Source organism: Daucus carota, chromosome 8, assembly GCF_001625215.2.
Source record: "Daucus carota subsp. sativus chromosome 8, DH1 v3.0, whole genome shotgun sequence".
NCBI classification, from domain to species: Eukaryota; Viridiplantae; Streptophyta; class Magnoliopsida; order Apiales; family Apiaceae; genus Daucus; species Daucus carota.
Genome location: NC_030388.2, coordinates 1,606,030 through 1,631,830, shown reverse-complemented (window position 1 = coordinate 1,631,830; position 25,801 = coordinate 1,606,030). Strand labels below are relative to the sequence as shown.

General features: G+C 33.6%; 2 protein-coding genes and 1 pseudogene across 4 annotated transcripts; 2 read left to right on the top strand and 1 right to left on the bottom strand.

Annotated features, from left to right (window-relative positions):
- The first annotated feature begins 2,319 nt into the window (after positions 1–2,319).
- Positions 2,320–13,885, top strand: LOC108199776 (peptidyl-prolyl cis-trans isomerase PASTICCINO1). 2 transcript variants are annotated; one of them, XM_017367748.2, is made up of 21 exons: positions 2,328–2,608; positions 2,723–2,807; positions 3,257–3,326; positions 4,307–4,404; positions 4,991–5,113; positions 5,841–5,873; positions 6,524–6,582; positions 6,665–6,749; positions 6,903–7,061; positions 7,716–7,773; positions 9,083–9,231; positions 9,548–9,645; positions 9,829–9,898; positions 10,655–10,714; positions 11,332–11,388; positions 11,465–11,533; positions 11,772–11,849; positions 11,983–12,084; positions 12,170–12,241; positions 12,331–12,562; positions 13,632–13,885. In XM_017367748.2, exons 1-21 carry the CDS (start codon positions 2,529–2,531, stop codon positions 13,652–13,654), a joined length of 1,860 nt encoding a protein of 619 aa, XP_017223237.1. In that variant the 5' UTR covers positions 2,328–2,528; the 3' UTR covers positions 13,655–13,885. The 2 variants fall into 2 exon arrangements, with proteins under 2 accessions (XP_017223236.1, XP_017223237.1); XM_017367747.2 differs by lacking the exon at positions 13,632–13,885 and having other exon boundaries at positions 2,320–2,608; positions 12,331–12,874.
- Positions 13,886–14,764: 879 nt separating this feature from the next.
- On the bottom strand, positions 14,765–25,729 carry LOC108197603 (uncharacterized). 2 transcript variants are annotated; one of them, XM_017365264.2, is made up of 14 exons: positions 25,456–25,729; positions 22,456–22,534; positions 22,294–22,357; positions 22,065–22,127; positions 21,856–21,956; positions 20,536–20,730; positions 20,350–20,448; positions 20,152–20,263; positions 19,921–19,977; positions 19,702–19,770; positions 19,566–19,625; positions 18,072–19,439; positions 15,554–15,914; positions 14,765–15,463 (listed from the first exon to the last, which is right to left on the bottom strand). In XM_017365264.2, the coding sequence occupies exons 2-14, from the start codon at positions 22,528–22,530 to the stop codon at positions 14,848–14,850; spliced, it is 3,240 nt and encodes a 1,079-aa protein (XP_017220753.1). In that variant the 5' UTR covers positions 22,531–22,534; positions 25,456–25,729; the 3' UTR covers positions 14,765–14,847. The 2 variants fall into 2 exon arrangements, with proteins under 2 accessions (XP_017220753.1, XP_017220754.1); XM_017365265.2 differs by lacking the exon at positions 22,065–22,127 and having other exon boundaries at positions 25,456–25,728.
- On the top strand, positions 16,102–18,065 carry LOC108197886 (uncharacterized; annotated as a pseudogene).
- Positions 25,730–25,801: the final 72 nt, after the last annotated feature.

The window sequence follows — 25,801 nt, the reverse complement described above, 5'->3', positions numbered from 1 at the left end:
TTGGGTGTTTGTGTGTCTCTCCTTTTGGAGTGTGTGTTTTGTCTCTCCTGTTGGAGGTTTGGTTATGTTTCCGTCTAGTTATGGTTGGGTCTATTTAGTGTTGGATCTGTTAAGAACGAGTTTGTTGATATTTCTGGTGATCTGCAAAAACTGTATCGAATCTGGGACGATGGTGATTATTGCAAGAGCTCACCTTTCACAACCAAAGATCGTTTATCATTCACGGGTTTACACTTTCGGCATGTCTATAGCTGGTATCCGGCATGTAGATAGCTGGGGTGTCTTCGGCATGTCTATAGCTGGTGTCCGGCATGTAGATAGCTATGGTACCGCTTCTCCAATCTCAATTTATGCGATTGGTGTTTCTGAACATTGGGCTAACAATGGTTTTTACGTGATATGGTCAATTGCGATGTTATTATTTCCAGAGGTGTTGGTGCAATTTGGATCGCTTAGGATGTCTTTGATTTCGTTTTTAACTTCAAGAATTGTTAAATTCTACATGTTAAACGATCAGGAAACAAATCATCTAATGGTTTTTAGTATGTTATTTGTTTTACCACCTGGTTGTATTGGCAGTTGGGGGTTTGTCTCGACTGTATTATGTTCAAGTTAATGAAATTTTCTTGCATTTGTCAAAAAAAAAAAAACTTTAATAAACATACATTCCTCTCATCAATATACTATTATTTTGCGGAAGATTAAGTTTGTGTTTGACTATCGCTTTTAAGTAGAGCTTTTTGATTTATAAGTTAAAAATATCTATTTGTACCGTTTGTGTAATAAGCGAGGAGGTACTTAAAAGAAGTTGAGTTTACTAGCTTTTATATTATGACTTTTACTTTCTTTATCAAACACTTTAATCACTTATAAGTCTTAACTTATTTCCAACTTCTATTTCACTTTTTTACTTTAATCAAAAAACACTTATTTTAAGCTCACTCAAATGGCCTGTAAATATACGAATTTCTGCTTACTAGTATGTGTAAAAATATGATTATTTTCTTATAAAGTCAAAATCGTTCTAAATGAAGTAATTCGGAGATAAAACACGTGAAATTATTCACTTGTCGATATGTATAAGATTTGCGAGCAACAAAATGTGACAAATTTTACGTAGATATTGTTAGTCGTAGCTGTTAACTATGCATTAATATGATATTATGTGTTCTGAACCGTGAACAAGCTCATAACTTTTTCAAACTTTTCGAAAAAGTCTCATACTAATAAAATATGACATTTCGGTTGACTCTCATTCTACCATCTCCTTCCAATCCAAGAATCATCCACTGTCTCCTTCCAATCCAAGAATCATCCGTCCTTTGACAAGCGTTCTTGGACTCCTCCCAAAATATCTTATATTAAAAGGTTATTTGACTGTTTGTATTTAAATAAATCTTTTATCTTTTTGACGTGGGATTTGAATTGACACTCCTCAACAATTATTTATTATGAAGTTGAAATTGTGCGCAATTCAAGTAATGGGTGTTATCATCCTCTTCAAGTATGAGTCACTTGTTATCCATTTTCATGCTTAAATAGTAGATAGCTTGATAAATGCTTTTTGACATTCCATGGAGTATCAAGGACTTGAAGAGCTGCCAGAGAATTTAAACAGATTTGGTACCCTACTTAAATTTGCTAGGCCTTTATATCTGATATTTGGGCTTGTTGGATACTAAGGCAGGTTCTTTCGATTGCGCCCATAGCATCTTTCTTTTGCTAAGCCCAAACTTTCCTATATTCATGATCCACACAAAAATAATCTATCATGGTCATTTTTGGCAAAGTCAATTTTGGCTTGCATGGAACACACAATATTGTTTTGAAATCAAAAAATTCACTCGAGAATTGCATCTTAAGAATAGTTATAATATTATGAGCGACATATTCTAGAAGAATTTTAAAAACATTTTAAACGAGTTGACATGAATTTATTTCTAAACAGAGTATTATTATTATCATTATTCTTGAGTATTGGCAACAAAATCAAACTAAAAGCTGTCAATTAAAATCTGAATTTTCTCTTGATATTACTAATATTTTTATAAGATCATATAATTTTATTATTTAATATATATCAATAAAATTTAATATTAAAATCAATATATTTAACTATTTCTTTATATCAAAATACTAGTATAGTTCTACTACATCATAATAAAAATGTGATATTTTTTTTCGTTTCACCAAATACAAATATATTATTGCAACAATTACGTAATTACGTAATACATACTCAAATACATCCACTAATATAAACACCGAAATTATCTATCAAATATATCGAAAATATATAAGCATATCATTTTCTAAACCAGTGCAGATTGGAAAACTGATGATTTGTCTGATCACTGTAGTTAACTAATCTCTACCAGTTTCTTTAACAAACAGAAGTTCAGTGAACAGCTTTGAAATCAACGACTCTTATTAACACAGAGAGAGAAGGCGAGGGAGAGAGAAAGCGAGAGAGACAGCGAGAGAGAAAGAGAGAGCGAGAGGGAGGGAGAGAGATTTAAACGTCTCCGATGGCGGTGATCGAGAACGGCGCGGCACACGAGTACAAGCCACAGAAGAAGAAGAAAGAAGAGACCGCTGAAGATAAAAGGTCACTCAGCTTCTTCCATTTGACTTTAAATTGTGTTCAATTGTGTATAATTATATCATTCTGATGTATATTATATATTGAAATTGTGTCTGTATTGCAAATTTGAATGAATAGGAAAAAGAAGATTGTGCCTGGTAGCTTGATGAAAGCTTTGATTAGGCCTGGTTCTGGTGATGCTACGCCTACCGATGGCAATCAGGTTATTAATTTACTGTTGTCGCTGTATTATGATAATTTCTGGATTTTAATTGATGCAGTTCTTTCTAGTCAATGTTATCGTATTCCAGACTCAAGAGTATGAATAGTTTCAGAGTTTGTAAATTTTGTTTGATGCATTCCGTCCTAGTTAGTATTATCGTAATTGAGAGTGTGATTAGTATAGTTTGTGAATTTTAATAAATGCCTTCATTTCTAGTCGATGCTTTTTGTAATTGAGATTGTCATCAGTATCATTTGTGTATATTGATTGATGCATTTTCGTATAGTAATTGAGAGTTTGATTAGTATCGTTTGTGAATTTTATTTGATGCATTTCCTTTTTAGTCAATGTTGTCGTAACCGCATAACTGTGTTTTATTTTAAAATTGTTATGGTATTTGAATATGAAGTTGTTTGATTAAATTGCACGTACTTTCTGGTTTTATGTAGGTTATATATCATTGTACGATCCGGACACTAGATGGAGTTATTGTTGAGTCTACAAGATCGGAATTTGGAGGTGAGATGAGTTTTATGTTCACTTGTAGATATCAGCTCATTTTTTTTAATAGTTACGGAACAAATACTTCAAGTCTAGAAAGCATGGATACTTCACTCACCTTCCGCACCGCGCACTCGATTCTCGGGAATTCTTGTTAATGATTAATTATGTCATTTGTTAAATATTTTATCACTTAACTACCTTATAGTGTAATAATTGTGTCATTAAATAATTGTATTATAAATTGTTAAGGATATTGAGCTTATTTATTTGATTATTTGGTTTAAATATATATGTAACTCTTGAAATACATGCATAATATATATTTTTAATATATAAATATTTTACGAATCCCCCCGCACCCGAATCCCCATATTTTTAAATTTGCCGAATTCCCGTGTCCCCGTATCGCGCACTCATGTAGATGCACCCGCACTCATGCTTCCTAGCTTCAAGTTAACTAAAATCGAGGTTCAGACAAATTAGTTGTACGATGACTTGACCATAAAGTAGAAACTATTTTTTTTCATTTATTTGTGTTCTATTAATTATTCTTTGCTTGCTAGATTCTTTTGGAAGCATGCTTGATAATTGCAATACATTACAAATTTGCTCATACATAGAAAGGGACATGGATAAACATTTCTAATAGTTCAATTCAAGTCAATTCTTGAAATTTTATATGGTTTCTGGTAGACGGTCAATTGTTTTTTCTAGTAACATCATGCTTTAAATAATGTTCAAGATATAACATAGGTAAATGTAGGTCTTGATATGCAATTTACTTCATTTATTCGTTTAGGGTGTTATCCGTCAAACTTTAGTTTTACTTTTCCGCCCCCCTTTTTTTTTCTTTCTTATATTACTTTCTATACCTCCTTTTTGTAAAACATAAAAAATAAAATTATTGTTTATATTCTGGTCCAGTTTTACCCTCATAATATTATTGTAACTTATTAGAGGGTCTAAAGTCTGTGGCTCGATTTATGGCATTACAGGCAAGGGTATTCCAACGAGGCATGTGTTGGGTAAAAGCAAAATGATACTGGGATTGCTCGAAGGTCTTACGACAATGAAGAAGGGTGAAGTTGCTATGGTATTATATGTTATATTCTGTATGATGTAAATTATAGACATGTTTATAGATGTACAGAAACTATTGTAGCCTTCAAACTCTTGAGCATGTTCAGTATGCCATAGTGTTTAAACATGATTTTCAGGCAGTTCCATTATAAAATATGATGGTACATGCAAGAGTTAAGAAATTGGCAATACATGATTACTAAAACTGTTTAGAGATCACTGCAAAGAAAATTAGGTTGAATAAGACTGTTAAAGTGGAGACATATCTTGTTGAAATACTGAAAGTTAATGTATCTGCATTTAATAGTACTATGAATCTGCCTAGGCTCATGTATCTAAACTAATCATATTAAATAGCCTACCGCTTCTATATATGGTACTCTGCACATTTGTCTAAAATCATCTCTGTTATCTCTTAAGTTAAACAGCAGTGTGTGTGAGTTTTCTGCCTATTGTGAAGAATCCGATCTTGGGCCTGCAGTTATTGTGTGTACTGCAGTTTAGAGAGTGTCAATAATTCTCTCAACTTATCTTATGTCTCCTCAATTTCATAAGTTCTGTAATTTGTCAAATTTATCTTCTAATGTCTCTTGTTTCAGTTTAAGATGAAACCAGAACTGCACTATGGTGAGGATGATTGTCCTGTTTCAGTTTCCGATACTTTCCCAAAGGAAGCTGAACTCCATTTTGAGACCGAGATGGTTGACTTCTCTAAAGTCAAGGTAAAACCGCACGAATACTAAACATAATCACAGGCTATTTTATGTGTTGCTTTGGGTTTTTCGAAACTTCACCTATTGTCGCCTCTGTTTCTTTTATAGTTCAGAATTGCAAATATATCTCCTTTCGTCATTTAGATGTGGGTATTTATGTATACTTTATATGTATGTATGGAAGAAACATTCATGAAAAAGTTCAACTCCTTTTTGACCAACTAATTAGCAATTTCTACTCGATCCATATGTTGTACTTATTGTGTACTATATTGTTGCAAGAACAGATATGCGTACAGAAGTTACAACATATTCCTTTCTAGCATAAAGAATATATAATCCGTTCTTTCTCTTCCCCTGCTGAAGCTTTGACCTGTACGTGTTTCTGTGTAGGTTGTACACGTCTCGTACTCTCTTTTCTCTTGAATGCTAGCTATAACTATATTGGGTCCCATTCTAGAGTAGGCCACACACATATTGATTCTGTTGTAAAGGCCCTTTAAGATTTGAGCTTTGATATCCGAGATAAAGTCGCAACTTGTCTTCAACAAGCATTCTCTAATCACTTTCTGAAAATACTAATATTCCGTCAATTGTTAATATTAATTATTATTTTGATTTGTTGCTCTGATTTCTTAGATCCTGATTGGTTATCTGGTTTATGACTTTTTATATTGTGTTTGTGTGTATTCCCGAACTTTTTCTATCCTTTAATATAAAAAATTTCTGTTTCCAGGTCATTGGTGAAGATTTGGGAGTCGTCAAGAAGGTATCTGAATTACTGTTTCATAAATGCTTAATTTGGTATAATGATTTTCCTTGGGGGCTATGAGAAGCGCATATTATTATTCAATGCTTGCGTTGACAGGAATATTCAGATAATATAAACTACTTCTGTTTTCTCTATATTATATACACTGTATCATAATTAGGGACCTAGAAACTATAGAAAAACTTCAATTTGATGCCCTCTATAAATTAGTCTAGCTGTCGGGGGTGAATTCTGTGTATGAGGAAGTTTTCGAAGTGTATCAGTCTATCCTGTACTCGACATGTACTGTTGCATACTTGTGGTGGCTGATGAGTTATTTGCCTCACTAGAAAAGGTGTTCCAGAGGATGATATCTTCTACTCGGTGTCAATCCAGTATCATAATCACATTGGCCAATTTTAGGCAATATGAAACTATGTTTTAATTGAACACGAAATTAAGAAGCATGGAAAAAATACATCAAATAAATCTGTGTAATTGCAACATGAGATGTGTAGAGAAGTGCAAGTGAACTGATATTGATGCTGAACTTTTGGTGATAAATAGTTATCTATTCTAACTTGCATAATACTATGTGCTTGGGAACCTTATGAAGTAAAAAGCAGGGTAACAAATGTAAATGATAATTGTTCATCATTTGGTGTTAGGTTATTAATGAAGGAGAAGGTTGGGAACTACCCAGGGAACCTTATGAAGTAAAAGCTTGGTAATAATTTTTTTATCTTTCTGTGCCCTTCACTTTAATTTTCTCATTGCATCAACATGTTGACTGTATCCTTGTTTACTAGGATATCTGCAAAAACAGGAGATGGAAAGTTAATACTATCACATACTGACGGAGAACCGTTTTTCTTCACTCTTGGAAAATCTGAGGTTTGTATGCATGACTGCATCTTGATCTTTTCATATAGTTTGAACTAGTTATTAGATATATTCTCAAATTATTACCCTGTCCCTGCTTATATATATTTCACTCTCATCTGGTTTCAGTGTTAGTGTGTTACTTAATCTTCATTTTTGAATTAGGTACCTAAAGGTTTGGAAATGGGAATAGGAACAATGTCACGCGGAGAAAAGGCCGTGATTTATGTGAAAAGCCAATACCTAAATCAGTGCCCATTCATGCCCACAGTAGAAGGTATAGAGGAAGTTCATTTTGAAGTGGAGCTTGTACACTTTGTTCAGGTATGAAAATTCTTTGGTGCTGTAGTTTACATTTTTGGTGTCGATTACACATTTACATCTTCTTGATTGTAGTTCTTCAACATGCAGTCTTTATGAGTTTTGACTAATTATTTAGTAAAAACATGTGACATCAGTTGATCTATATTTGAAAATGAGAATTTGTCATAAACCCACAGGCAATGGCCACAGGCTGCCATTTTAGAAAAATAATAGCTCACCAAAATATCCTATTCAAGTGAAATATAATTTGGAGTTTAGTAATTATTTAGTACTCTTTACGACCTTTCTTGAGGATCATGTTGCTTCTTTTCACTTGGTATACATTGTCAGTGATAGAAACTTGTAGTAGCAGAAGTCCTGTTGGCTTTGCCTAGCATCTCAATCATTTGGTGTAGAATGTATATTTTAGCTCATTCTCCATAATTCCCAAGCATTCTGGGTCATGTTAGTTATTGTATATCTGTATTCCATTGAGAATGTTCAAAAAGCGGTGTGGATTATTTTGAAAATATAGTGATGCACGTGGCTGGGGAATCTATTCTATTATAATTCGTACATTTTTCCATTCATGTTGTTTTGGTTTGTTAAAATTGAGCAATCTCAAATCTGTTGGATCTGTTTGGAAATACTGAAATATGGGTAACACATGTATAGGTCCGGGATGTGCTTGGAGATGGGCGTCTAATAAAACGTCGAATACGTGATGGAAAAGGTACCATATCAAACCCTATTCACAGTTTTTCTGTTGCGAAGTATCAGTGTTAAGGTCATGCAATAAATATCATATTTTATGACATATCTACTCGCATTCTACAGGCAGAACATTTTTATCTCTAATCACGACACCACTTTTACTTCATAAGTTTCATAAAGTTGTTTCCTTTTTGTAACGATAGTTATCTTCGCAAAGTAAATAAGTGATTGATCTAAATTCTAAACTGACCGATCCCTTGATATTTTGTCCTCGATATCAATCAGTGTCATGTGTTTTTATCAGTCAGTCATACTTCTTGCCATTTTTTTAGAATCCCTCTATGTCTTGTATGTATATGTTGTATATTTGTTGGATAGTATTATAAACAGGAAGTTGCTGGACAATCTTATATAACAAAGGGACTTGCTGGACACAGGAAAAGTTCTTCTATTCGTCAACTCTCTATTGAAAATTGATGTCAGTGTAATTGTGTGATAAATATATTTATTCTGCTGGTCATCATTGTTGAGTCGCCTTCACAAAAATATATGTTCTTAAATAATTCTTACATGTCCAAGACCAATATATACTTCTACCAGTCTTGCACTGGTTCTGGCAAATGATAGCGGTTTATTAGTTGTGTTGACTTGGTTTTGTCATACTTCTGTTGACTTCAATATAGTTGAACATAGTATCCACAGTCTATCAATATGATGAAGACATTTGATTTTGATATCTTAGTTCTAATAAGAAAGCACCAAAAAGAGTAGAAACTTGAAACTGCCTTTCTAGACAGAGGTTTTACTTGGGCTTGTGAAGTTACTGCAACATTCCGCTAACATTTTAACACCACTATGCTTAAGTCACTGTACATGAGACCTCTGTTCTTGTAGTATATAAGCATTATTAAGTTGATTATATTCAAAGTGAAGAACCTACTGTAGGAGATGATTATGAAAAATTTCCATAGGCCTTATTAGGCCATTATCTGAAGAAAATGTTGCATGGACAATCATTCGGCAAATACAACCATGGAAATCGAATGGTGAAAATCATTCTTGTATGCGATAATAATTTGTACAAGAATATATGCAAGGCTATGTTTCAAAGGGTGGTTAGGGTCCTCCATGCATGTAATTAGGCCACTTTGCCTATCTATATTTTGGTACTTTATTCAGTAATATGATCACATGTTTTTACCTGGGCTGATGTTTCTTGTATACACTTGAAAGTTATTATGTTATATGTGGCATGTGTCTGCTATGTTGCATGCGGAACAGCTTAACATCTAAAGTTTGGTCTCATCTTAATATATGGAAATATCTAGGTGAATTTCCCATGGATTGTCCTCTTCATGATAGTCTTCTACGTGTGCATTACAAGGGCATGCTCCTTGATGAAGATAGAACAGTATTCTATGACACAAAAGTTGATAACGCTGGTCAACCACTAGAATTCAGCTCAGGAGAAGGGCTTGTAAGTTCTATTCAATAGATTAAAATCTTGACTGGTTTCTTTGTAATCTTTTTAGCTCCTTGAGTTGGATATCTATCAATGTTCTAGACCTTGCCAATAAATATTCTCAGCAGAAAACAGGAGTCATAGGCTGTACTACATGAAGATCTGATGCAATATATCACCTCTTTTTAAAATATTATATGCTAAACATATCTGGTACATTTTTTGAATATCACAATAGTACCTTTTTCTGGAATCCACAAATTAGTACTTGGGGACTAAAATAACTAAGATGTTTTGTTTAATAAACTGTTTGATGATCGTTGTTTTGTAGGTACCAGAAGGGTTTGAGATGTGTGTTCGTCTGATGTTGCCTAAAGAGATAGCCCTTGTTACATGCCCACCTGATTATGCATATGAGAAGTTCCCAAGGTTATCCAATTAACTTAGTTTTTCTCTTTGTTTATGTGAAGTATTTAGTATGACTTGCAAAAATCAAAGTTTAAACATTCAAAGTTATGACCATCAAAGCATAGCATCATCTTCATATGCTTATGCTTACTCTTGTACCCTTTCTTATTGTCACGAGTCAAAATTTCTTCTTCTTATAATCAGGCCACCAAATGTTCCGGAAGGTGCTCATGTCCAATGGGAGATCGAGCTTCTTGGCTTTGAGACGCCAAAGGTAAAATTGTTGTATTTTTCAACCCAAAATTTAATCCATGTGCAAATCAGTTATGACCTGGACTGGCTTTAAATGTTAACATCAACCGGAAGGGTGATCTATTTGCAAGGCTAAATAGGCAGTTGTGTGGGCATGCTCAAGTTAAATATTTTTGTATGAAATCTGTTGTCTATTATTTTTCAGTTTTATTATATCCATTTGGATGGAGGATCAAACACATTTTCAGTAATGCATTTGAAGGATAGAATATTCAGTTTAGAAAGAAAAAGAGAAGAAAATTTGTTTAGTTAGGAAAGTGAAAAATAGAAATGATTGCCAAGCAAAAGGCACAAATACTATGTTGACAACACCCGCAAGAGGTAACCCTAGACCCACGATCGAGTCAGGCACAAACTACTAATACGCATAATCCCACTAGGGAATAGCTGAAGAGCAGAATCTGATTTTTAATGTTTGTTACGAATATTGTATCCTTGAAGTTGTGACAAGAGAGGAGATAACTGCTAGGCCAAAGCATCAGAAGTCTATATTCATATATATGTTCCATAGTGCTGACATCTTTAAAGCCTGTAATTCTGGTTTGGCTCCCAGAACTATAATCTTTTCTCTTGTAGATCATAGTCTAAATCAATATCAACTTACCATGATATATTTATGAAGTATGATATGTGTTTTCTCTTTAAGGAATTTTTCTCTCTCTAATATTGACGTTATTGTTCATTAATAAAAGGTCATGCATTATTGATCATGTTGCAGGACTGGACGGGAATGAACTTTAGAAGTATAATGGATGACGTTGACAAGACCAAAGGAACAGTATGTTTTTTAATATTTGAAATCCTTTATATAGATAGCTGGTATAGTAATTGTTAGATGTATAAACCTATCAGGGTCTGATCTTGATGGCAAGCCTTGTTCAATCATCATAACAAACATCTGCTGGGCTCTGTCATGATCCTAGGCCAGTGAGGATACATTGTAAGTTGTAACTATATAACCTGCACTCCGACTGGGGGTAGAGCCGCAAAGCCTTTTGAACTTAAACACTGTTATTTATTATTAGTGCCTATCATGGCTTTGATGACCACACTAAGTTTGTTAGCCTGTTAAGCCGGAGAAACTGTGCCTGTCACTGCCTGCACCTTATTCTGTTTTTACCCGTTTCTTTCCTGACTTATCTTGTGATATATGCGCCCTTCTAGAAATTGTCGGTTAGTAGAAACCTTTTTATAGCGAATTAGTTCAGCAATTTCTAAAATGGAGTACATGCTAGCTAATGTAATTTAGTTGCGCACTACAAATGGTTATTTGATCAGGATTTATCACAGTTTTGTGTGTTGTAAGAAGTATTGAACAAAATTGTGTGTAGCTCAACTTGTCACACAAGGATACTATTAGTATAAATTGTATTACAGTGATTTGTTCATTTTCAGGGTAACAGGCTTTTTAAAGAGGGGAAGTTCGAACTTGCGAAGGCCAAGTATGAGAAGGCATGTATGCATTATTTCACTTTTTTTCTTCTGATTACTGACATTCATGCTTAATTTGTGCCATGCTTTTCCGCAGTTGCTTCGTGAATTTAATCATGTAAATCCTCAAGATGACGAGGAGGGAAAAGAGTTTCTAAATACAAGAGTAAGGAGCTTTGCAGGGTTATTTTTTTATAATATTTTGTGATCTTCACAGTTTGCTTTGTAATATGTAAGTGTAGATGGGTAAATAGAAATCCAAATAACGAATTGACTTGGTATTAGGTTACAAAGAATTTTTTTTTAATTGTTCTATAGTTCTTTTTTTGATTATTATTTAATGTTATGTTATGATTCATTCTTCTTATTGATACTGGAATTTTCTAATTTTGCTGTACTTCTAGAATCTGTTGCATCTAAATGTGGCTGCCTGCTATCTGAAAATGGGAATGTGCAAAAACTCCATCGAGGCATGTAATAAGGTAATATTTTAAATTTAATACCTTCAAACTCCTGTATCCCTATTCTTTTCGTCAAATCTACAGCTACTTTTAGCAACAGTAATCCAGTTGTTCATACCAAACACCTTATGAAACATGTTGAGTATGATTGAAGGTTTTAGATGCATCTCCGTTACATGCGAAAGCTCTTTATCGCCGTGGACTAGCCTACATGGAGTCCGGAGATTATGAGGAGGCTAGGGGTGACTTTAACAAGGTATAATTTTCTCTGATATGGAAGCCTTTTTATTGACCAGAAATTTATGGGCTTGTTCTGACAACCTGATATTGAATGTAACCAGATGATGAGCATTGACAAGTCATCTGAGCAAAATGCAAGGGCAGCTCTACTCAAATTAAAGCAGAAAGAGCAGGTTTGTACTAAACAAGTTAAACTGGTTTATATTTTGTAGATACTACTAAAATTGTTCTGTTTGTGGCCCGTCTACTTCAATATATGCAGGAAGTCAAAATGAAGGCGCGGAAGCAATTTAAAGGACTTTTTGACAAGAAGCCTGGAGAGATTGCTGAAGCTGGAAATGTTGATAGAGCAGATCAAAATGCTGCCGAGATTCCTGGAAAAGACAATCAGGATAATACAGACATCAGTAAAGAAGATGATATAGTGGAAGATGCTCCCGAAGCAGCCCCGCCTGCACCTGGCATGGGTTTATTGTCTCGTTTGTGGTCCACTCGTAAGAATCTTTTCATATCTTCTGGTATACAAATGCTAGTGATGCTCGCTACTGTATACTTAATAAAGTGGCTGTTGTAGATTTCATGATCAGATCTGGCTGGATGAAGTAATTTAAGTTATAGGGATATCAGTTGGTCTGTAGATGATAATTATCCCGTGGCACCTCTCTTAATATTAAACACCACAGGGATTAGACTTTCCAGTGTAGATCTACTGTGTCACACATACCTAATATTATAAAGAAACATATGCTCTCAGGGGTATATGCATTAATGCTCTGATATATTGAAGCACAAGTATTTCATTCTAACGAGTATTTGGAAATTTCATTCCACACTCGTCCTTGCCAAACGATGAAATAGATAGAGTTGAATTGCCATTTCCTCTATCCAAACTTTCATGTGGCTGTATGCCACATCCAGGTTGGGTGTTTCGCCAAAGCTCGAAGAGGGCTGGCTAGAATTGGACTATCTACCAAATCATAAATATTATAAGCTTGTCAGTTTCTCGTCAGCAGCAACTTATGCTTCTTGAGGCTAGTGAGTCCTGCTATGGTATAACACCAGGCACGGGACTCCTGGATTTTTGTTACCTTGTCTTGATCAAGAATTTACCCCCATCACTTTCATTGTTTCACTGTACTACATTAGTAATCAGAAATATATAAACGGTTTTCCTATGGTGTGCCCATGGACACATGCTAAGCGCGGAAAATTTTGTGCTTGGATCATTTTGATTGGCTCTTATCTAATGATAATGGTGGACCCCCTGCAAATACACCAACCAAACCAATCAAAATCTCCCAAAATACAAAAATTTCCGCGCTTAGCATGTGCCCATGGGCACACGCTAGCCAAACCGATATATAAATGCTTGATGATAGCTGGGTATTCATTAATCAAGGTCAGAGGCTACAACTTTGCTTTCAAATACCCAAAAAAGTACATACTCAAGGCAATTATTATGCATTTCACTTCGCTTGTGCAAGGCAATTATTATGCATCTCTCCTTTTTTGATCTTACTGCAAACTTGCGTCTACAAGTAAATTACTTCTTATTATGAATAGGACCGGAGATTTTACGTCCGTGACAAATTATCACTTCTATACTCCTGCAATAATACTCCATTCGGCCGTTATATCAACATCTTGAGGCGCCGATTTGGAAATGACATGTTCCTGGAAGATTAAGGGGTCGTTTGGTTCACGAGACGGTATGGGTTTGGAATCAGGAATCGGGTTAAGCTGGTATGGGGTTGAGGAATCATTCTTGATATCTTGTGTTTGGTTTAGTACTGGAATGAAAATAAATAATTTATGTACTGGAATGAAAATAAATAATTAATAATTACTAATATTACTAATTAATAGTAAATAAAAATAAGTATATTCAAATTAAAAAATATCATATTTAATTTATGTGTTTTGAGATGGTATTTAACTATAAATAAAAATTATTAATAAAATTTTCATTTGATACCTCATACCCGTCTCTCATACCCACCTCCCCCCTAGGGTATCAAATCTGATTCCAGGTGGGTTTGAGGTATGGGTATCAGATTATAAAAATAGACAACCAAACACCAGGTATGGATTTGAAATGAACAAAACCCATACCTGATACCAGAATCAGCTGAACCAAACGACCCCTAACAAGTTCATCTTCTCATTCCGTTGTGACGCTAAGGAAACATGAATCAATAATGATAACAATAATAGAGGATACCTTTCGGCGGAGGGAGCATAATGTTTTCATGTTATCCGCTTTTATATTAATACTAGCCTATAACCCGTGCAAAGCACGGGCGACCAATTTTTTTTTTATAATTAGTTATAAGTTTTAAATCATTGTATTAGTATTTTATTATTAATGTAATAATTTAGAATGAATGATCCTATAAATCATATAAATTAAATTTACATGAATGTAAGCAGAAGTGAAGCTTAGAAGTGAAGTTGAATTGAATTCTAATGGTCAGGAAACAATTTGCTCATCATTCTTATCATAGTTACGTGTGTGTCATTGGTTTTGTTATGGAAATCCCTCGTACCCATCAAATTGTTAACATTCAAGAGAAAAATGAAAATGTTTGGAATGTATTTTAATATTCTAATAGAATATAGTTTCATTCATTATTTTAATTTTTTGTAAATTGAATAAATTTTTGAACCTTGATATTAAAGAAGAAATGAAAAAGAAATTTTGAAAGTATAATTTATATCCACTTTACAATGCGTGACAGACAGTAGTACATGATTAAAATTTTTTTGGGCGAAAATTACTCTACAAATAACATACATGGTTGAAAATGATCATTTTTACATTGCAATAAATGTACATACCAGCGGTGGGGTGGACATAAACCATGCGACCAATTACACACATCTTTTTCTTTCGCCGCTGCCATATTTTTCCGGTGTTATCCCAAAAGTATTTTTCAGGGAACTCAACAAAGGTTAAATCCCTAGCAGCTGGATCTTCTCGATTTACTCGAAACCACTGAATGAACATAGTTGCATTAGGGTCTATTCTGTCCACAACTGTCGTCAAAGTCTCGTCTTCTCGAAAGTAAACTTGTTGTTCATTCTCTAAATGAAACACTAATTTTATAACAACCGGTTTGTGATGGTGAATAGGAAATTCAAATATACGCCAACACGCCTCTGCAGAAGAAAGATAGCGGCATGAAACATATTCTTCCACTTCATTAACATTGACAATTTGTTTAGTGTCATTGGTAACTACAGCATTAGCTGTCTCAACAACGACAGTTGCTCTGTCTGGACCTTTATTCACGTATTTAAACATATACTTGATCAAACGCCCCTGATTACACCATTCAATGTTTATATGAGCCTGATACTTCACAAGAAGACCCCTGTTATATGGAACAACAAACCTGGAGATTGATATACAATAGAAATAAGTTAGGCAGGTAGAATTACAACCCATATAGTTTTATTCACTTACTGATATGTAAAATGAGAACCTGTTGTCAATTTCAATATCTTTTTCTTTGAAGTGTACAGTATGCTTGTGATCCCGACGTCTGTAGACTGCATAACCGTTGGAGTCAATTGTAGTTTCATTTGTGAGTTCTTTCGGATAGTATTTGGTACATTTTCCATCCTTCATGCACGGGCACTCTATGTTGTATGCTCCACATGGGCCATGGATCATATGCCTTGAAACAGCATCATAACCAATTTCATCACTTTCTTTGTCAGGAATTTCAGCACATATTAACTGGTCAATGTCATCAGTTGAGTGACACTTGTCAGATTCCTCAAGCCACACAATTATATGTGCATGGGGTAAACCCCTTTTCTGAAATTCAATGGTATATGCAACTGCAAAGGAAACATAATCATGAGTGAGTCAACATATATGGCAATAATTTAATCCACAGAGAGAAAAATTATTGTTAATGAAGTTCAAAGGAATTCAAATAGTTCAGAGTCGATGATGAAATGGTAAACAATTTATAACACAACTGAACTTCTTGCAATAAGAAGAAAAACTTGGATATATCCCATAATGACAGACAGTAATCTACTACAAACAATAATTAGCTAAAGAATTTAGTTGAAGAAAGACATAGTTGTATTAATTATCAGTAATATAGTAATATATATATATATATATATATATATATGTATATGTATATGCCCTAAGAAAGTATAAATTATACCCTAAGACGTGAAGGAAGAGCTTTGAATGCAAACTATAAATGGCAGAAAACTGTTTGCAAGTGCTACATCGTTTCAAACCTAGGGATGGCAGAACCTTGCCTTTTTCTCACACTTGTGTTTTTGCTACGTGCATCATTACAGGAGACAGAGTCTGGGACATTGAACCAAAAATGGAATTACAAAACAGCCGGTTATATTCTTGTTTTCTGTTTTCCCGTGTTTGTTCTTCAGTTAATGGTAATTTTAATAGGACCAAAGTTTAATAAAGGCGGGAGCTATCAGCGTCACTTGCCACATTATTTCACAAACACAGTAGGAGCCGAAGCAGGCTGATGATGATACTGCGCTCTGCACCTTTCCTTTATTGAGCACCATATTTCTGGGTATATTTGCCATGATGATAACTACATATTTGTTCTTGCTTGGAAGGAGGATTCTGTATTTGGTCATCAATAAGGGGTTGCAGAGGAGGGTTTATACATTAATAATTTCAGTTGCTAGTTTCTTTCCTCTGAGGTTTCTATTACTTGGTTTATCTGTTCTGTCGAAGCCTGAACATTTTTGGTTTGAGGCTCTTGCTTTTTTGGCTTTTCTTTCCTTTTTATGTTGTGCTGGGGGAAACCAGCCTCTATTAGCAGAAACTCATGAGAAAACACATTTTCCAATATCAGATTAACCTATGAAAAAAGATATACTAATAAATCAATCAGAAAGGGCAAAAAGATCCGACTAAGATTCTATTATTAATACTTTAATATGACACAGCTGGTATAAACTATAAGTTACAAGGGACTGATGTTAAGTTCAGTGCTTCGGAACACCAGAAGCTTATTTAAGATGTTATACCAGATCAACAAAGCTTCAAGCCAACCAAATATCATTGTTGTTTTTTTATAAACAAGAAACTCAATTCGAGTATTCATCTGAGGCCAAACAAAACTAACAGAATTAAACTTTGCCAAGCCAATCTGTTATGGTCATATATAGTCTATGCAAGTTACGAAAAAGAAAAATATTAATCTGTTATGAATTATTAAAATCAAAAACCTAAAGAAGACTTCATAATCTGGCTGATACAAAATAAAAGCTTAAATAAAATCCTGACAGAAAATAAGGTATCTATAAATACTGACATTTTCTGAATTTGTCACTTTTATAAAATTAAAATTGGGAAATTGCATGTCCCTACTGCAGAATAGGGCTCTGACACTTATTTATTGGGAAATTGCAGGTTCCTACTGCAGAACAGGTCTATATCACTTATTTATATTTAGAATTTATAACACAACTGAACTTCTTGCAATAAAAAGAAAAACTTGGATATATCCCATACTGACAGACATAAATCTATTATACACAATAATTAGGTAAAGGATTTAGTTTGTACAACATAGGGAAATATATTTAAGCACATGCTAAAAGTCTTTATTTTCAATTTTTTTCTGAATAAAAATATATGATTGATATTATTGTTCAGAAAAATAATTCAAAAATTATGATTTTAAATATGTGGTCAAAACACTTAAAAATACGTCTAAACGCGGAGGGAGTATAGATTGGCAAGCACAGGGCTGATGCCAAACATGATACACTTTTTTTTTTGATGTCCCACTCAATTTTATACATTACAAAATCTTCCCAAAATGGTAATCTTTTATAATATAACCTGATTAAGTGATAGTGCTGCTTGCGTAAACCCAGAGTTTTATTAAATCAATATCTAAATTTACAGTTGCATCAATAAGCACACTTGTAAGGCGACATGAAATGAAAGGAAAATATAAGAAACATACATTGCTTCAAAGAGATTATTACCTCCAATGACTTTTCCAAGAACATGGTTATCTGTCAAATCTTCTAGAAGCAATTCAAGTTTAATCTTGAACACTCTAGCCATAACATCGGGCCTATCAGCTGGGATACAGTGTGGAACCTTATCACAATACTCCTTGATTTCTGGCCACTGTGGATTGCATGTGAATGTAATGAACAGATCCGGGCTTCCGAATTTTCTGCAAATAGCCATACAATCTTGATAATTTTGTTGCATGTAACGTGGGCTACCTGTAAATGAGGATGGCAATACAATCCGTTTTCCAATTGTAGAAGCATTAGTATCTCCTTTATTAACAGAATCAACAACATTGTTATATAGATCAGACCTCAATATTGTTTGGTGTGTTAAGACCCATGTAAGTCTAGTATGTTCAATACATGCCCATGCATCAACTACAAACTGTAAGAATAACCGCCCCCCACCAATTAAAGTATGCCCTTCCGCATCTCTGTACTGAAGTCTGTAACAATAATATTCTCTGATGGTAACCACATCTCTTTTATTTCCTGATTTTTCACTTATCCCTGAATGTAAGATATCAATTCTGAAACCATCTTCACCCCACGGGAATAGAAGCGGGTACTGAAGGGACATATAACATGGATGGAGCACTGAAATCCTATGCAGAACTCCATCATGAGGGTGGACAAGTATATCCCTATCATCTGCTAGATTACTGTTTGCAACTAATCCTGCAAAGTCATAGGCATTGCTTGGAACATTACTTTCTCGACCATCTGTGTCCCTATTTGCAATTAAACGCAACTTTCCAGGAATTACTTCTGATTCTTTGTATCTATCTCGAACTTGTCTATATATATCCACCAAAGCATTCACTCGGTGCAACATCACAGATAACAATTCGGTTATTTCACTGTCAAGGGGTTCTTCAGAATTGGGAAAATTCATACGCTTGTTAACCTGTTCTTGATTATCGTACATATATATTTGCGAGAAAACTGGCTTTTTGGATTCTTCAGCAAACAGTGAACCTATCTGATGGTAAAGTACACCATGAATACGATAAACAAAAGGTCCACGCCCGTTATTAATACTTTTATCCATATTAGCTCCAACAGAAGTAAATCCGAATGCGTTGTTGTACATCCGGATGTTATTTTGGAACATAGTTCTTTTAGGATTACTCCGATCTAGTAATGTTTTCAACTCAAAGGGAGTCTCTCGTAATAGTGGCAAGCGTACCTTTCCATTCCCACAACACAAAGAAAACTTATCTGATTTCAACTGGCATTCCTTCTCTGTTTGCTCAAACCTCCACATCAAAGCCCCACAGTGACAACAGATTTTATCGGCACATCCTATATCAAGTATTGAATTGCTCGATGCTGCATTCATAAATATATTAAAATCAAAAACATGTTTGATAGATATGTGAATTTATTGCATTTTTGAAACATGCCATAAGCATTCTACTATATTAGAAATTAGTTAAAGCTCAAATTTAAGATTACCAAATTTTTCCTTGTTTAATTTTATCTTGCTCCTCATCCTTTTACTCAATGTCGGTAAAGCTGCAATAAAATAGATATGCATCAAAAAAACATTGCCGCATAATTATCATTTAAATATTAAGATTGCACAAACTACCTGCAATCTTTTCAGGAGTCCTGACAATTACTTTAGAAGCATCACATTTCATATTTTGTTCTTCATTTTCTGCATAGTTTATTAATGCTTGCATAAGATCATTTTTCAAAAAAATGACATATGTTAACTGAAGAAATTTAAAGTAAACATTTCGATCATCAAAACTACTTGTTTGACATATAATATAACCTGAAGTGGAAAAAGAAAACAGAATTATACCATTTCGATACACCTGTTTTCGTTTGTTCTTACGTTCTTCTCTTTTCTCGGCATCACCTACATATTTCAATTGTAAAATCATTATCATGTTAGATAATTTACATATTTTAACTTACGAAATATCAATTACTCAACAATTACACAAAATTTATATTTTGTATAAACAAACAAATGTTCTAACAAAACATATCAACATTCATTTCACCCTAAAACCCTCACAAATGAAGGTACCATTTTGGTATCGTGAACGCCTTTTCTTGTTCTTCACTTCCCGTTGCTTCTGGTTGAGTTGATCATGTTTCTCCTTAGCTTCTAACTCAATCTTTCTCAAAGTGGCCTCTTTCTAATCATAATATAAAATTAAAAGGTCAGCAAAATAATAAGGAAAAAAATTCATGATTTAAGATTAAAGAAAAGAGTATTTTATACATGTGCTTTGTATCTGGCCCTTCGTTTTTGGTTGAGTTGATCCTGTTTTTCCCTAGCTTCAAAGTCCAAATTCAAACCATCCTTTTTGCAAGCCTCTTTCTAATTATAATATAAAATCACAAGGTTATCATCACGTAAAGGCAAAAATGTTAATGTTTTAAGATGAAAGAACACAACATTTCATACTTGTGCTTTGTATTTCTCCCTTCGTTTCTTGTTGCGTTCGTCCTGTTTTTCCCTAGCTTGTGCTTTGTATTTCTCCCTTCGTTTCTTGTTGCGTTCGTCCTGTTTTTCCCTAGCTTCAGCCTCAATCTTTCTTAAAGCCTCAGAGTTTGACAAACTTGTGTTCAAATTCAAATCGTCCTTTTCCGCAGCCTTTTTCTAATTATAATATAAAATTAGAAGGTTAGCATCATGTAAAGCCAAAAATGCTCATCTTCTAAAATGAAGGAACATAACATTTAATACTTGTGCTCTGTATCTTGCCCTTGGTTTCTTGGAAATTTCAGACTTATAGAAGCATTGGTTTTATAATTAAAATATATTTTTTATTTGACTTTTTATCAATTTAAATTTTACACTTACATTTATAACCTAGAAAAATTGAAAATAAAAATTTTAACTTTTTCTTTACCATTAAAATTCTTGAAGATATGCAAATTTTTGGATTACCTTTATTTACTAAATTAAAAAGTTAAAGGCTAAAAAAATTCACAGTCCAAATTCAAAGCATCTTGTTTGCAAGCCACTTTCTAATTATAATATAAAATCAAAAGGTTATTATCTCGTAAAAAAACCTAATATGTTAATGTTTTAAGCCTATAACCCATGCGAAGCACGGGCGACCATATAACTTTAATTTGATTATTTATAAGCTTAATATCATTTTATTAGTATTTTTCATTAATTAAATAAAATGGTATTAAATTATATTAATCGATTGTTTATATGCACTTTTGAAAGTTTGTCTTGTACAAATTTTTTTATATTATAAAATATTAGTATAAACAATTAATTTTTTTTCCATATGTCAATGTTTAAATAATTTTTTTCAATCTCACTTTAAATTTGAATTAAAAAATTCAAAAGAAAATGTGATATACATTTTTATTGTTATATTTTAATTTTAACCATACTATTCATTTTGTTACGCTTTATTTACATCTCGATCAAATATGCTTTTGAAAAATAATAGAAACTTAAGAAATGTCTACTTTTGTTATTTTGATAAAGAAGTGTTGTTCTCCATTTTTTTACATTTTTTGTGAGAGGTTCCTCTGAATTGTATTTGAACTTAAAATTTTTGATTTCTTCAATATATTATAAAAGAAAATCTTACATTATTTTCGTCTTTTTTAACGCCTAAGAGTTTGACAAACTTGTGTTCAAATTTAAATCGTCCTTTTCGGCAACCTTTTTCTAATTATAATATAAAATCAAAATGTTAGCATCATGTAAAGGCAAAAATGATCATCTTCTAAGATGAAGGAAGACAACATTTAATACCTGTGCTTTGGATCTTGCCCTTGCTTTTTGGGTGTGTTGGTCCAATTTCTTGGTAATTTCAGACGCCATCTTTTCCAAAGTTTCAGACATTACAGGCACAGCTATAAAGTGAACATTGAAATTATTAACACCATTTTAATTTTAATTGTATAACGTTAACCTCAACACAAAATTTAAAATATTGCAAAAATTATTATAGATCAACATACGTGTCAATGGGCTATAATCAGCAACCAAATGTGAGTAGCTCTTGAATATATTATGTCTGTTTCCTATTTAAACAAATTTCTAATATTACAAATCAAACAGATTAAACAAATATTGTATAATAATGTTTAAACATTTAACAGGTGGGGCAAATACTGACCAAAAAATTAGTTTCTATTCACAAATTCAACTTTTAAAAGTAAGATAAATAAAATATTGACAAATACAAACCAGCTTGCAACTTAATCCTGCGTTTGCCAGCCAAATTCTCCAAATCTGTCATCTTTGGGACACGCTTCAGTACATTAAAAAAAATTCAGATGTCATGATTCAAAAGTGGCAAGCAACTACATTTGTTAAAGTTAAAAATTTGTATATATTAATACACAATACCTGTTCTTCAATATCTCGTAAACGTTTTCTCTGCTCTTCTTTGAACTTTTTCCAACGCTCCTCATCGCGCTCCATCAATCTGATAAGCATGTAGCAAAAAATGAAAGATTTGGACGGCTCGGATTTCATTTCCAACCAGAAGCAAATATATGGTTTTTTTAATGCGCAATAAATGAATCCGGCACATGTAAAGATTCAAAGTTTCAAACTTCAAAGCCTATTATTACATTTATTACATACGGTTTAGTACACGGATGGTGTTTGGGAGCAATGGAGGAATAATAATATCAAAATAACCAAAATAATGGGGTCTGATTATCTAGGGACATAGAATAAATGTTCTGTATATGTACATAGGTTAAAGCAGAAAATTGTGTATGTATGTGTCGGTGCATTTGAGCATATAAGAACTGAAACAAATTCAACAAACAATAAAATAAAAGATAGGAGACATAATATATTCAAGATTCAAGATTTCTCACCACATGGGAGGCAACTAAACACTTGTTGGCTTTAAGTGCTTTTGCAAAACACACTAGAATATTAAACACATTCCGGTGATGGCTAGGTTTTAGTAACTACCCAGTAAACACAATTTATAAATAAACATGAAAGCTGAAATGCTGAACATAAGAATCTTAGCTTTCACCTAATTCCATAATGCCCAGCTTACTTTGATATGCATTTAATAGTTGAGGAAGTTGTTTCTTATATATACTTGATTATAAACCGATCCACAAAGCTTTGATCGGTAATCATCAGAATCGAAAGTGAAAGCAAGATTAAATCCTCGCTTATTAAACCTTTCATCTTGCCAACTTTGATAACTGAACATCTTAAAATCAATCTCTATTTTAATTAGTAAGTTAGAGCGACTGGTCTTTTAGCAATAGTCATAGACTGAAAGCCCATTTTATTCACAAGGAAATCCATTCCACTCATGATATTTTCCTCTTATAAACTCATACAGATTGGATTCTATCTAAAAGCTGACATAATCTCATGCTCAGTCCAACCCCACCCCTTGTGAACTTCGATTTTGTATGCCCATGTCAGGTTACTCATAGCGACAAAATGAGCTCTGGACGGATTGAACTTCATTTCCAGAAGTGCATAACAGAATAACATTAAATAACTCCCTAATAGTCTATATGAACATTAACTAACTTGCTTATAAAAACACCATCTGAATCCGCCAAAACCACCCCTGCTCTTTGTAATACTCTTTCAGTTCTAAGAAAATTATCAAATAAATAGTCAAATTCCAAATCAAGATATGCTAGTGCTACTATAATAAAGTCATTTAAACGATGTAGTGTATTACTTAGGGACAATATATCTCTTCAGAAGTTGTTGTACCATTCTACAGCATATATATCTTCATGATCGGAAACTACAGAATCCCAGTTCCAAGAGTGCAGACTCTAACAATAGCTTAAAAGGAAGGCCAAAAATCTTTCAAGTAACACCAGAATTATATTGGTTTATAAGTAAACCATTAAATACAGTTGAAGATCGGATATTAGGTCTTCAGGTATGTTGCAATTTCTTGTTTTGAAGTATGAGGTTTGTCTTGCTACGACTATCAACTCTTTTGAGTGATCGGGGTGTTTTTTTGACAGGATTTAGGATGATCGATTAGATCCAATCTATAATGCCTCTATTTTTTACATCATAATTATTTTTCACATTATTATCAATACAGCTAAATGAGACCTCAAATTGAAGTTTCCATATTGTAAAGATTTTACACTTGATGCGTAGCAATAATTTGTAAATTCTTTGGAAGAGTATATTTCCAAAGAATCAAAAAGGCATTCATTTTCTTTCCTACGCTGAAACAAATTCTGGGTCCTGTTTATATGGAGCGAGGACCATTGAGTTAGGTTGTCTAGGAAAACTCATTGTTTACACATGATTATACTTTTGCAGGAAGAGAAAAGGAAAATGGTTGCATCTGCATTTGGTGAGGATCCGAGTGGGGGCACAGGAAGCCGCTTAACTGTGGAAGACTTGAGATATCTGTTTATGGGGAATTAGTTACTGGTTTGAAAGTAGCTAACATTTTGTGGTGTCTTTTGGGACATGGTATGTCTGAACTTCTAATACTTCCAGGAAATTGTTATTAGCAATTAGGCGTAGTTATTACTATTAGCTCTGGTAGAACTTATGGCTGAGCTCTGCGTAAATCCGCCACCAGTTTTTGGGCCAGCAAAAACCACGTTCTACTTGTCATCAACTTTGTAGCTACCATGGTGGAACTGATGTAAATATCAGTAATATCTTATATGAAGTGCATAACAGAATAACATTAAATAACTCCCTAATAATCTATATGAACATTAACTAACTTGCTTATAAAAACACCATCTGAATCCGCCAAAACCACCCCTGCTCTTTGTAATACTCTTTCAGTTCTAAGTAAATTATCAAATAAATAGTCAAATTCCAAATTAAGATATGCTAGTGCTACTATAATAAAGTCATTTAAACGATGTAATGTATTATTTAGGGACAATATATCTCTCCAGAAGTTGTTGTACCATTCTACAGCATATATATCTTCCTGATCGGAAACTACAGAACCCCAGTTCCAAGAGTGCAAACTCTAATAATAGCTTAAAAGGAAGGCCAAAAATCTTTCAAGTAACACCAGAATTATATTGGTTTATAAGTAAACCATTAAATTAGATTCTCCCAAAGAATTTCCATGCAATAACAATAGCTAAAAACTTAAAAGGAAAGCCAAAATTATAGATTTCTCCCAAATGTGAGTCATTTAATCACACTGAGTTAATTTTTCAAACAGCTCTCAGATCAAACACTTTACGTGCAAAGAAAGAGCTCAACCAGGAACCAAAGAAAGAGCACAATTTTTATAAGCAACTAAATTACTGAAATTTAAGATAGATAAACAATGGATAACAAACCCATATCCATATATTTTCAGAAGAGAAACAACTTCAAATATAATTGATTATATATGTATGAAGAACAAACCTTCACCGGAGATGAAGTTCTTGAGAGATGGAATGATAAGTAGAATAAATGTCCACCTACGGAGTTGGCCGAGATGGAGAGGAAGACAGAGGGTGGTGGTTCAGAGACGGAGAGGTCGGAGAGGGACAGAGGGCGGTGGTTCAGAGACGGAGAGGTCGGAGAGGTCGGTTGTGCAGAGAGGGAGAGGAGGTGTATGTGTTCTGTACTATTTGCTTTACCAGGAGATAGAAGTCTAGTAGGAGTATATTACTAACAGGCTACAAACGAACTAATGGACCAACGAACTGATGGGAAAAAAAAAACGACCAAACCAAAAAACGTGAAGAAAAAGTAGGACTACAAAATA

Coding starts and splice junctions, on each gene's coding strand:
- LOC108199776 (XM_017367747.2), top strand. CDS start 2,529: ATGGCGGTGATCGAGAACGGCGCGGCACACGAGTACAAGCCACAGAAG. Junction 9,899..10,654: donor TTGGCTTTGAGACGCCAAAG/GTAAAATTGTTG, acceptor ATCATGTTGCAG/GACTGGACGGGAATGAACTT. Junction 11,389..11,464: donor CGAAGGCCAAGTATGAGAAG/GCATGTATGCAT, acceptor GCTTTTCCGCAG/TTGCTTCGTGAATTTAATCA.
- LOC108197603 (XM_017365264.2), bottom strand. CDS start 22,530: ATGGAGCGCGATGAGGAGCGTTGGAAAAAGTTCAAAGAAGAGCAGAGA. Junction 19,978..20,151: donor GCGTTCACGATACCAAAATG/GTACCTTCATTT, acceptor TGAAATATGTAG/GTGATGCCGAGAAAAGAGAA. Junction 19,626..19,701: donor GACTCCTGAAAAGATTGCAG/GTAGTTTGTGCA, acceptor ATTTTATTGCAG/CTTTACCGACATTGAGTAAA.